General features: G+C 37.0%; 1 protein-coding gene across 1 annotated transcript in view; it reads right to left on the reverse strand.

Moving 5' to 3' along the window:
• Enah (ENAH actin regulator) overlaps positions 1-13,694 on the reverse strand; it is a 120,990-nt gene that overhangs the window by 31,639 nt on the left and 75,657 nt on the right. Inside the window, exons 4-7 of the mRNA XM_050142812.1 lie at positions 11,905-11,961; positions 7,315-7,399; positions 2,557-2,852; positions 691-1,512 (exon numbers count right to left, since the gene is read on the reverse strand). Of these exons, the coding sequence (XP_049998769.1) occupies positions 691-1,512; positions 2,557-2,852; positions 7,315-7,399; positions 11,905-11,961 (1,260 nt within the window). The remainder of the gene's footprint in view (positions 1-690; positions 1,513-2,556; positions 2,853-7,314; positions 7,400-11,904; positions 11,962-13,694) is intronic.

Genomic DNA, 13,694 nt, shown 5'->3' on the forward strand with positions numbered 1-13,694 from the left:
TAATGTTTCCTCTTACAGAACTGGGGGAACTTTATGTACATCCTCCACACTTAGAGCTGTCAGGCAGCACAGCTTGTGTTTGGGACAAACCTTTAAGGACCCTCTGTTTGCCCTTATACCACTACTTGCAATCGGGCCTGTGGAATCCTCTGGGGTACACACCAAGCCTGCCGTTCCTCTCCTTCTGCCCCCGGCCCAGAGATTACCCACTCTAAACATCAAAATCAGCACATCTTAGAGCAGAAGTGCCCCGGGGCAAGCTCTGGGATGATCTATCTATTAAACAGACCTCCAACTCTCCAGGAAGTATTTAGATCTCCTATTTACTGCATGGAAGACAGCCAATCAAGTTTTCCTAGCAAAGTTTAAAATAAACGTATTTGTATAGGGGTCCCAAAATATTAGAAAGCACCTTCTACAACTCTTACTGCAAAAGATCCAAAACCCCAAGTCTAATATGGATATCTCCCATACTAAATTCCTATATACAATTAAGGTCCCAGGACCAAAGGGAAAAAAAATTCCTTCAATTTTTTTAAAAATAAAATAAAATAAAACCCCATGTAAGTACTTTGGTAAAGAGATGCTCAATTATTAAAACCATCTGACTCATTCTACCAGGCAGTCAGTTATTGCTACACACTACTCTGAAGTGACCAGTAGTCAGCAGTAGTAGTAGTGAAGCCTTACCCTGTGGGGTTGGCGACTCGGCCGGCTGAGAGGCTGCCTGCAAGCCTGGCTCGGAAGCAGAGGAGTCTCCCAGCTCAGGATTTAGAGGGGTCTCCACAGAGGCAGGGGCAGCTGCAGAGGGAGAAGGGAGAACACTGGGCTTGGATGAGGGAGTTGAGGCAAGAGGGGTGCCTGGAGGAGGAGAAGCCTGTGATCCACAGTGTGAGAGTGAGGCGAGGGGAGGCAGCGGCGGTGGCGGTGGCGGTGGAGGCGGCGGTGGCGGAGGAGGCGGCGCTGCTGGCCCTGAGGTAGGCGGTGGAGACACTGGGTATGTTACAGAGTCCAGCAGCCCATTGGGTGCTGTCGGTGACGGAGGCATTTGGGGCACAGGAGAGGAGACACAAACGGGGAGGACAGGCCTTGGGCCAGTAGCTTTGCCAGGAGGGCTGCTAATCATTATCGGAGGAGATGGAGGGAGGGGCGAGAAATTGGAAGTAGACCAGGCACAGGACTTCGCAGCTGGAGGCTGAGAAGAGGGTGTGTTCACAGGAGAAGAAGGTCGAGAGTTTTTGTTCAGAGGACGAGGAACTGTAGCATAATGGGGAAGAACAGGGTGGAAGGCTGAACCTAAAGATGTTGCAAAACGTGTCGCTGAGTGTCGCAGTGGTGGTGTAGGGGGTGTGGAAGTAGGTGGCAAAGCAGTCACTACAGCGTAATCAGGAGTGGCATCTGACACTGGAGCTGAGATGACTTTAGCATATGATGGAGGAGGTGCTGAAGGAGGCTGGCAACTGGAATACTCAGGAAGTGGAGCATTATACAGGGAGCTGTCTGAAGATGGAGCTGGACATAAGGTGGAAAGCAGCGGCAAAGACAGGATAAAAAAGGAGAGAGAAAAAGGGAGCTAGTGAAGCCACAAAACCAGCAATCAGACAAAATGTATAAATGTAGACTATAGTTAGTACCAGAAAATTAGGCAATTAATTGTCTCCACTTGAGAAAATTTAACTTGTCAACATTTTTGAAATTCGAAAGAGGATGAAATATATTCTTTTAACTATATGGATTAATACTCTATCCTTTATAGGAAAAGGACAGTAACAGTCTTAACTTTTTTAGTCCACTAAAACAACATCAAAATTGTTACAAACAGCAGAATAAACTGAGCTGTTTCGAACACCAAAATGTTTAGCACAAATGGAAAGAACACCCAACTTAGTGCTTACTTGTGGACATTTCTATCTTCTCAGCTGTGACTGCAGACAATCAGGCAGTGAAAAACTACGAATTAACTTAACCAACTAGCCAATCCTGAACCCACGCTGGCTTCTGATGTAGCTCAGAAAGATTAAAGTTCTCTGATAAATACTCAACACCTTAAGCTTTAACTATATCATAAACTCTATGACATTTGATAAATCCCTGACTGTTATTTTTCACAATACCAGAAAATGTTTAAATAACCAGTCATTTTAAGCGAATACTTCCATCTATTTTAATTTTCCCTTTAGAAACCTGACTGTACCCAAGCTAACTTGGTGCTGTATGTGGCATAGTCGAGTATGTGATAACTTTAACTGACTGCACAAGGGAAATATCTTCCAAGATCATTATAAAAAAAAAACCTTTGCATAAAAACATTCACACTTTATAGCTGAATTTTAAGGCAGCGAAAAGAATTAAAATGGCAAAACAAAAATTCCCAAGAGCTTTCTTTTAGTTTCTAAGCAATAAAACAAACACTGAAGCAATAATTGCTAAGTACTTATCCTAACTCCAAACTGCACTGCTTATTCCCCAGCACGCACATGTGAAGTATCACAATTCTCGGCTGCACAGATCCTTGCCCAGCTCAGGTGCAGGAGACATAAGTCTGCAGACTCTTACCAGCATTGGACACTCTGCGCTCTCGCTCTCGCTCCCACTCGACTTGCTCGCGCTCCAGCTGCTCCAGGCGCTCTCGGTCTTGCCGCTCCCTCTCCAGGCGCTCCAGCCGCTCCCTTTCCAGGCGCTCCATGTGCTCCCTTTCCTGCCTCTGCCGCTCCAGCTGCTCTTGTTCCAGGCGCTCCCTCTCTAGCCTCTCTCTTTCTAGTCGTTCTCTCTCCAGCCTTTCCCTCTCCATTCTTTCTCTCTCCAGCCTCTCCCTCTCCAGATCCTTCTGTCGCTGCTGTTCTTGCAGCTGCCTGAAATTAAAAATTGAATAAATAAAACTAAAACCCGTGGTCACTACTTCCACACAAAAGCAGGCTCCTTACAGACACCTTGTATTTTATACCAATGGAACTAACCTCTCAAGAGCCACATGGGCTCAATCAACACAGCTTTTGAGAATAAACCTCCCACTATAATCACCAAATCATTATATTAATCAGATGATGAAATAATTTTAAAATGTAATCTTTTTCTTAAAAATGTAACATTTTTAACTGCACAAGTTACAGCTTCAGGAAAAACAATGATAGTAGCTATACCTGAAGAAACATTTGGTGACTAGAAAATAAACCCAGTTAAGTAAGAAATAAACTATAAATCACTAAAATTTCATGTCTATAGATAACTATAATTAACATTTTGGTATATACATCTAGACCTTTTGTTTTATAATAACACACCCATAGATTTTGACATTCAGTCAAATCAGTATCATCTCACCACAACTCTGAAATCTGCTTTTTCTGACACAATGCACACTGGAAAAATTACCACAAACCCTTAGTCTAACCTCTTTAACTTCCACGAGCATATGGACAGCACTGCTTAGCCCTTAAGAGTTTGAGCGGTAGCTGGGCGGTGGTGGCTCACACCTTTAATCCCAGCACTGGGAGGCAGAGGCAGGCGGATCTCTGTGAGTTCAAGGCCAGCCTGGTTTACAAGAGCTAGTTCCAGGACAGGCTCAAAGCTACAGAGAAACCCTGTGGGGGGGCGGGGGGAGAGAACAACCATTATAAAATATATTTAAATAAATATATATTTATAAAAAAAAAAGTTTGAGTGGTCTCCAGTGCAGGATATAATTAGCCTGGTGTACAGGTACAACACTGTATACAAAATAAATTTAAAAACTAGAGACAGAAAAGATATTTTTTTCAATAATGTATATATAATAAACAAACTCCAGTGAGGTTTGTATTAAAATTTTAACTAAGGGCTAGGGATATGGCTCAGTGTTTGAGTACTAGCTGCTCTTTCAGATGCCCTGGGTTTGATTCTCACTTCTGTAACTCCAGCTCCAGAAGATCCAACACCCTTTTCTGGCCTTGAGGCAAAACACTCACATGCATGAAAATAAATTTTTTTTTTTTTAAAAAAAGTGACCACTGCTAATTTGAAAAAAATATTAGGTTTTAGGATGTTTACATTTTGTGCTTCTCTTTTCATTTATCTCAAAACCATATATGTATATATCAAGCTTACAACAGAACAAACATTAGCTTACCATCTTAACACTTCCTTACCCATTTCCCATTTTAGCTGATTGATTTCCATTTTTAATGGCAAAAGCCTTCCACAACAACCATCACACACACACACACACACACACACACACAGAGCCGTAAGAAATAACTTGGCTAAATCAATATTCAGGAACATTCAGGGTAATACTAGCATTATATAAACACTGTCCCTAGCTGAGCTACAAAGTATTCTGACAGCAATCTATACCCATTCTGATTGCTGGGCATTAAAAAAAAAAAAAAAAGCTGTTAATATCTGTTTCTCTAAGCAACACAATGCTTTCAACACACAGAGTAAGTAATGGTTGGTGGTCATTAAAGGTAAGATAGGTATGGATGTGGGGAATCTGGAAGCAGCATTGAATACAGACATTTATAATGACAATGTATTGACTTCAGAAGATTGTTCTACCTGTCAATCTCTAAAGGCTTTCTATAAAAGTTAAGAATGTCTAAGGAAAAAAGTGCAATACTGGGGAATACTTTCAAATTTGCTGATAGATAACTCAAATAAGCTGATGATACACCTTCAAGAGACTGCTGTTTGAAGAAAGCCTGCTCACTGAGAAGATGACTATGTATATGTAGATGAAAAACAGTGTGAAGCACAAATTTTCTGCCTTACAAATCCTTGGTGAGCATGAATAATTCCTACCTCAACTGAAGGACTTACAAATCTGCCTATAATGTTTTAATCTATATAGTAAGACATCCCTAAATCTTTTTAGTTGTTTCCAAAATTTTGAAGCTTGCTTTCCTCAGGATCATTACTACTAGCTTGCATACTGAAAGTTGGTATAGCCCTTCTTCCTAGAGGTCATATACATCAATTGCTATTACCTGCCATTAGTAGATTTTACTACAACACACGTGTCTGAGTTCCAGGCCGGGGAGAAAATTCCAAAAAGTTTGTTTTCTTTGAATTAGCCATACATTTTAAATAATTTGAATGTTTCAGAAGAAACAATTATATACCTTTTCCAGAAATAAATATAAATGAATACTATTATGGCCATTAAAGTATTTTAATGTATCGAGTAAAAATATATAGTTTTCTTCTATCACTGAAGTGTTATCCTCCAAAACAACAGGCCCCAAATGCAAACAGATACTGAAAGAACTGGCCCACAATGAAATCAATATATATATACACACACATACACACACATACAAACATACACTTAGTTTAAGTTTACTTAAGACACAGTCTTGTGAAGCATGTAAAATATAAATAAAATGTCAAGATATATTTTATTCATCATTACCTTGAATGGTAGTTGTGTAAATATAGATTTCAATTCAAGACAGGGTAGCAATATGTAGCCCCAGCGAGCTCTGAACTCACACTGACCCACTAACTTCTATCTCCAAAATGCTGGGATCAAAGGTATACACTACCACATATGGTGAACACAAATACTTTTTATTGTAAAATGTGGGCATTTAATCTATTAGTTAAAAAAGAGGAGGAGGAGGAGGAAGACTTTTAAAAAGACGATTGAGTTTTAAAGCCACAAAGCTCCTGTGACAAGAGTCAATACTTACAACAAAATCCGATCAACTCTTGGTCCATTCTGCCTCTGAAGGATAATGGGAGTGCTGTATACTTTCATTACTCCAGTTCCTCAGTTCCTTGCTGGGATTATTATCCCCCTTTTATAACTTTCAGCTAGTAGTGATGATTTACTAGCTATTTATAGATATTAACTAAATTATCCTCTATGTCGAGAGCACAGGACTGACTCATGTTTCTTAGAATATATTTCTCCATCATAGCCAAGGTAGCCAAATATTAATGAGTAAGAACCAGAAACTGATTTAATGAATGGCAGACACATGAGTAAAAGACTATCTCACGGTATAATAAAGGTATTATATCAACAAGGTTTAATATTTAACATTTAACATTTATTTTGCCAACTAATTTCATACTGATTACAAAAAAAATAAACTTATAAAAGCAATGCCTAGTTTAAAAGTCAAAGAGCATTACAATGCATCTTACCAATGCTCACCACTGCTGGTTTCTTCCCACAGAATCAATTAAGTTTTCAATATTTCTTGCAGTTATTTCACGTTTCTAAATACAGCAACTACCTTAGAAACATTTCTTCTTGGGCTGGAGAGATGGCTCAGCCATTTAAGGCTAGGTTCACAACCAAAAATATAAGAAATATTTCTTCTTGCCATTTCAAATTGATACGTCACTATTTTTCAACTAGACAAATTGACTACATAGACATAATTCCTATGTTCTTGGAGGCTGGCACGGAGGACTGAACCTCCATGAGCTCTATCCCTAAGCTATACTCCAGCCCTGACTCTACTCACTCTGGCTACTCCTCATTTTCCAATCTCCCTATAATAAAGTCAGAGCACTTTGACTACAGCAATACTATTTTTATTTTATATGTATGAGTGGGTGTTTTGTCTGTATATGCCTGTGCAGTGCATGGAGGGACCAGAAGAAGATACTGGACCCTGTCGGAACCAAAGTTAGAGATGGCTGTCAGGTGCCACGTGGGTGCCAGAAGAGCACTACTGCTCTCAACCACGTAAAACTCTCTGGATGACTTCCTACTTCCTACAGAAATGGTGAGGGAGTGTGTGTGTGTGCGCGCGCGCGCGCACACACACACACACACGCTGGCTAATTCAGAAAAATCCACTCTGAAATCAAGTATTATCCACTTGATTTTAGGGATGAAAATGTATTAAATTTCAAGCCTACTTCTAGTATAATCCTCATCACACATAAAAAAAAAAAAATTCAGTCCATGGTATAAAATCCAGTCCGTAATCCCAGAGGTGGGGAAGACAATCCCTACAGTTTACTAGAAAATCCAGTCTAGCTCAATCAATCAGCTTGCTCTGGGTTCAGTGAAAGATTGTTTGAAAAAATGTAAAGAGCTATTGAAGATACCTGATGTTTCCCTTGGACTTCTACATGCGTGGGTACATGTATGTGGGACACACACTGATACTGAAAACAGAATAAGGCTGATTGAAGGGAACAGACACTATTATATTCTAAGTCTACTTAATGTATTTTTAGATGTATCACAAGTACGCTTTTTACAAAAAAGCAGATAAAATGGAAGTCCTAATTTCAAAGAACTGAAGGACATAATGTATTGTTAGTGTCCTCTGGGTCTGCTGCAAAGAAGGAAATGTAATTGTACAGACTCACCTCCTCTGGATTTCCAACTCTTCTTGGGATGGGCCATTTTGAACTTGAGCAGGTAGTTGTGTATTTTGTCTAGGCAATGTTGGCCCTATAAGGGAGGGAAACATTACAGATGAGTGCTACCATTCTACCTAGCTGGATGGAGGAAATTAAACCATGAGAACAACATAAAACCATCACGTATTAAAAATGCATCTTCTTTTTGTCTAGCAAAATAAAATATAAGCTTTACATAACACACAGCAAATGAAAGACTGCAACATAATATTGTCATCATTTTCAGAAGGCTTACTTGAAACAAATGGAAACACCAACAATAAAGGAAAAAATAAACATTTATATATGAAGAGCTGGAGTAAAACAAGTGTTCAATGAGCACCTGAATAGGCACCTGAGCTTGACATTCTCTAAGACAATGAGACATTCTGTTCGGGGAAATTGTTCATGAGGTGGAGAGGAAAAACTTAAATGAAAAAATCAGAATTAAAAAACTCACCTAAATAGAACACTGGAAATGAAAAACAGGAGAGAGAGAGCATGAGAACCTCATTACCAGACTGGAGCACGCTAATGCATTTATCAAACCTGCCCAAATGAGCTGCCATTTGTTTTATGGCATTGCATTTTTATTACTAGAGAAACAAACATTTGCTAAACTCCCATACACTGTATTAACCTATTTATCTCAATTTCTAATGTTATAGGTAATCTTAACAACTTTCGAGGTAAGAAAGGTGGGGGGAAGGGGAAGACTGTTCACACCAACATGAGAAAGCACTGACCATCCACTCCCACAACTACATATAATGTAGAACCATCTTTAGCATCTTAGACTATCACTAAATTATGGGAAATCTTATTGCCACTGGATATAAAAATTAAGTGACTGATACTAACCTAAGGTTGAACTAAAACAACCTTGAAACCCACAACAGTAAAGCAAGAACGTGATGACAAGTTTTCTCCCATTTTCTGAGGGGTTTCTGACTGCTAGTGTGCCACCAAAAACCCCTAGCAGGGATTCTTAGTTTTGCAGAGCACTACTATAAAAAAGTAAGTAAATAAATGCTGTGTGTATTAGGATATGTTACTGTGAGCTGTGAGTGAAGATCATGAAAGTAGCTATTTTATCCTCGTGGGGCAGCACCACAACTGGAAGCAGAAGTTGATCAGGATGTAATACAGCACTGGCACCTCCCAGGTGTAGAAAACAGGAAAATGATCTGAACTTACCTACTAAACTTTTCATCTCTTTACATGTTTTTAGATTAATCATTTAATTTGCCCTCTAATGACAAATTAATGACAACTGCAGCAATATATTTCATTAGATATAAGTCTACTACTTTGCAAACCAAATATAAAATAAACCCCATGTAATTTAACAAGAAAAAACAAAAACACGTTTTAAACTCAAAGTCAAATACACACATAAATGTTTACACAAATGAAAATATAACTGTTGTCTAATAAACAGAATGTTTAGAAAATTAACACAATGACTTTTTGAAAAAACTGTCATACTGTGCTATACTCTAATGCTTACTATTTTAGAGAGAAAAGATCCTTTCGGAAGAAGGTAGAGAGACATAGGAGTTGGAAGGATAAATTTAGGATTCTATAAAATTGGGGGAGTATAATCTATATGCCCGTACTTTAATTTTAAAACTATAAAATCAAAGCATTTTGCAAGGCCAACTTAAAGACCATTAAGGCTTACATTTAAAAATACTCTTTGACTGTTTAAGTTAAAACTTCAGCCAGTATAAATAATGGAACAACTGTAAGTCAGTAATCTGGCATGCTCACATCTAGAAAACGCATTGTATCTCAATGATCCTATTAATGAGTTAAATCTATGTTTTAGCTGAAATCTATAAATTCAAGTCAAAGGTGTTAAAATTTCAATTTAACCTTTTGACATTATCAAACGATTTTTATTCATTAAAAAAAAAAAAGCTAACTCTGGGCCCAGTGTGGTGGTGTACGCCTGTAACCTCAGCAACCACAGGAGAATTCTGAGTTCAGGCTCACCCTGGGCTATATATACTTACATACTATCAATAAAACAAAACTATAACAAACTGAGTAAGGAAATTTACTATAGTTTATTCCTGGCACATGAGATGAGAAGAATTTCAAGGGATCCCTTTAAAATGGGGATTTTGATCTAAGACTAACCCTTACAATTCCTTGCTATGTAGCTTTCTGCTAATAAGCCATTTGTTTACCCAGGCATTCTCAAAATCCCTCCCTTTGGCATTTTTTTGTCATCTATATTTAATCTGCTTATTTTGTTTCTTCATCAATATTGCCAAGTTGTAAAAACTAGCATTAAAAACTAGCATAATGAAATATATGTGCAATTAAACATAATTTAATTATAAACACTATAGTTATTAGATAAAAATTCTAGATATATAATGAACTAGAGGTACATAATTACATTTTTATGGGTTATAAAATTGGTAAGTTGTATCAAAGGTATCACACAAACAACAGAAAACAGAAACTAGGTTAGGCAAGGCTATCAGTGGCTGCATTTTCTGGGATGTATATTGTTTTTTCAAACGGGCCATATTCCTAAATGAGTATCTGTGTTCTCATAAAATATAAAATAGGTACTTTCATAACCATCTCAGTAGGCAAATGACAATATTTTAACATGCATGGTATGGAGGTTATCAGCTATCTTTTGAAGGGGAAAGAGAAACCACCAAGGAGCAGGTATGAGTGATAGTGCTCTAGTCCTCACACAGGGAGGAATGGCAACTGCCTGAAGGTTTGCTTTATAACCAGACAATGGTGGGTCCTAATTTGTCCAAGCTAGAAGGTGCAAAGTTTGTGAATTACTGTTCCTAATAAAGACAATATGGTAATGTTGCTGAAAAGCATCCTACAAATGATGGAAATCTGATATGAACCCCTCTCCAAAAGGAATGGCAGTTCAGCCTTGCCTTCAATATTGAGTTTTGGTTAAAGTACATTTCACTTACTCTCCCCATTTTAATTCTCGTTAATCTAGTTTCACATTTAGCCACAGACCATTTAAAAACACAGGACTAAAATACAAGTAGGTGCTATTATATACAATACAACCAAACTTAAACTTGGCAATCAGATTGTAGATTGTACACAAATTGAAGACTGTTATAAAGGAAATCTGTTTTAACCTGTAATTTTAGAAGTTTTAAAAATTCACCTTTATTAATTAGGTCAAATCACTTTTCCCCCTTTAAAACAGGGTAAGCTATCACTCTACACATGGATCTCAAGCACAAAGTTACAATAGTAATGCGTTTTCAAAATGAACTGAAGAGAGTCCTAACCACCCAAGTATCAGTGATTGCTCACAGAAGCCCAGGAAACCCCTAAGAAAAGACACGACCAGAAACAACGTCACTGATTGATTAGAAGCAATCTGCAGTGCTAAGCTGGAGTCTGGAAGAGGGGAGGAGAGACTGATAACAAGTCATAAACTAGGTGCTCACTGGTGTGACCATCAGCTGGAGCAAATCAAAATATAAACTTAGGTGATCATGAGATACATTAGAATTGTCTTTTTTTTTTTTTCTTATTTATAGCATTGCTTGTCTAAACCAGTAAGCACATCAACTTAAAGAGGATTTTCCTTAAGGAAACATATCAACAATATTGAGAAACTACACTAAAAATTCTGGGTCACATGGATAAAGTTACACACACTAAACTAGCAATTCAATTTTTTTTTTGCTTACACCATCTTATAGTTTTATCTCACGAAATAATCTAGCTAGTCAAGATATGAGTCAAAAGGTATAAGTGAATCAATAAAAAGTTCAAATAATACATTTTTTGAAACTTGGATTTTCAAAATGGGAGGATTCAGAACCAAACAAATGAAAGAATTCAAACAATAATATGTATCTACATACTTATCTATATAAACAATTTCTTGTGCAAAATTTATATATATATATACATATATATATAAATGATTGATCAGAGCCAACCTACGTGGCTAAATGACATACCTAATTTAACCATGCAAATAATACATGTATGTACACACATGTATGTTTATGAGAGTGAGTATGACAGAAAACAATCTATAAGCCTAAATTCACTTCTAAGCCACAGAAACCTACTATAGAAGAGGTTGTCATCTGAAACCAACCTATTAAAAAATAAGCTTACATCTGTCTGTACAACATGCACACCTAGAATTCATTCAAGGTTAAAAAAAAAAAGCTCCTTTCAAATAAGATACATTTACATTATCCAAATCATATGAAAAATACACATACCTTTTTCTTTTACATTAAACTGAATGTCAGTTCCCAAAGTAAATTGTAATTTAAAAAACTTCTCTCATTTATATTGGAAGAGGTAAACAAAGAATTCTAAGACCCTATTTCTAACTAATTCCTCACTAGTAAGCCAACTCAAAACCACCTACATGAACCACAACAAATATCACAACATAAAACAGAAGCTTGCTTTATATCCCAGATACCACAAACCAGACTATGGCCTAGGAAACAAAAGTTATGGAAATGTGCAAGTCGTATGTACCACAGCTTGAAAAAGTAATGTAAACATAATGTTGCTTACCACAGAAAATACATCGCAAATTAGTGCTGTCCTGGGTAGCAGTAACCTTGCTCTGGGCTGCAACAGACACCTCGGTGTTAGAAGCTTCGAAGGACAATGGGGCCATCTGAAGAATTTCACATTAACTAAAAGGTGCTTTGAAATGTTCAAAATGTATTCATACATACGTCCTATCTAGATCCTCATTCTGGAAACTTTATAATTTTACAGCTTAAATATTTCCTGAGTTATACAATCAAAGAATGCAATCTGCATTTTAAGACTGTATTCTTTAAAACGTTAGTGAAAATGAAGTATAAAGTTAAGATGTATGGCCAATAGAATTAATTTCATGAGGTCTACCCTCCCATTTAGGAGAACTACATTCAAAAAAAATTCAGGGAAAATACTTAAGATTAGTTTAATTAAGATGACTTTGTACTTAACAATAACCAATGAGATTTACAGAGAGACACTTTACTATATTTCCCTAGATATGAAAACATACTTGAGAAAATGAATTACTAAAATTCTGAGTGGCCACAACTAGCCATTAACCTAAATGACTTATATTAAAATTTAGTTTATCAATGAAATAAGTCCATAAATTCGTTTTAGGAAGAAGAACTCAAAGAGAAAGTGGTAATATCTGAAAAGAGGAATGCTTTATCCAATCAAGACAACACCCAAAACTGGGATGAGAAAATTCTTTTCTTACTATTAACAACGTGCAAATGGTACATAATAATTTCTCAGAAAAACCCTTTTCAGCAAGGAAAAGATTTTCTTTTCTTATGGGTACTACCTAAGAAAACAATTAATGGCTTAAATACATGTTGGTTTAAGGACGAGCATATTAAAGCAAACAAGACAGTACTTTAGTATATTCTTGAAATAAGACAACTCCTGCTAAGTAAAAATCAGAACCAAACCAATCTATACCCAAAGATTTATCTTAATATGGTAATTAGCAATAAATAAAAATAACTTTTCATCATCTTAAACAAGACAACATAATCCAATTAAATATTAAAGTATTAGATACAGTAGGTACTTCAAAGAGCAATAAAATAAAATTGATAATGCTAGCTTTGCTAAGTACTTCCACCCACCATCTATCAAGAATGCATGCACAATATTTAAGAGTAATAACATAACCACAGGCACACGAAGACAAGCTGAACAAGCTAATGAGACCATGCTAAAGGAAATAAACATTTTAGAAAAATTACAATAATTACATTTTAAATTTATACTCCTTTATAATAAAAGTCTTTTCCATCGGTGTTTATAAATATGACTTCCACTGAACCTTTATTAGTAAACATGCCTACTTATCAGGTTTTACCCTTTAATCCATATTAAATGGGAGGAAAACAGAAGGACAATTTAAAAACTCACATGAAGAACCTGAGAAAGTATCCTGTTTCTGACAGCAAAGAAGCGGCCCCATCCCATGAGCAATCATCTCAGCAGAAAGTCATCTGACTAGAGTCAGAATGCAGGCACCACTGTCACTGCAGACTGCTCCCAACCAAGACTCCCGAGCCTTTCTCATAGCTGGACTACCAGCAATGTCCCTGCACTTGTCATCTTTCAGCCTCCTTTCTGGTGACTTATTTCTGTTACGAGTACAACACTGATTTACTTCTGGCAGGGTTGCTAGAATTCTACTGCAGCTTGCATTTCCCGAAGATACTAAATTATTCATCACATCATATGCATAAGGCTAACAGCTTCCTGCTTACTACTGATGCCATTAACTCTTTCGTTACTAAATCTGAGGTTGATTATACAGGTAAATTCAGTAT

Source organism: Alexandromys fortis, unplaced genomic scaffold (assembly GCF_014885135.2).
Source record: "Alexandromys fortis isolate MF-2015 unplaced genomic scaffold, M_Fortis_MF-2015_v1.1 scaffold_51, whole genome shotgun sequence".
Taxonomy (NCBI): Eukaryota; Metazoa; Chordata; class Mammalia; order Rodentia; family Cricetidae; genus Alexandromys; species Alexandromys fortis.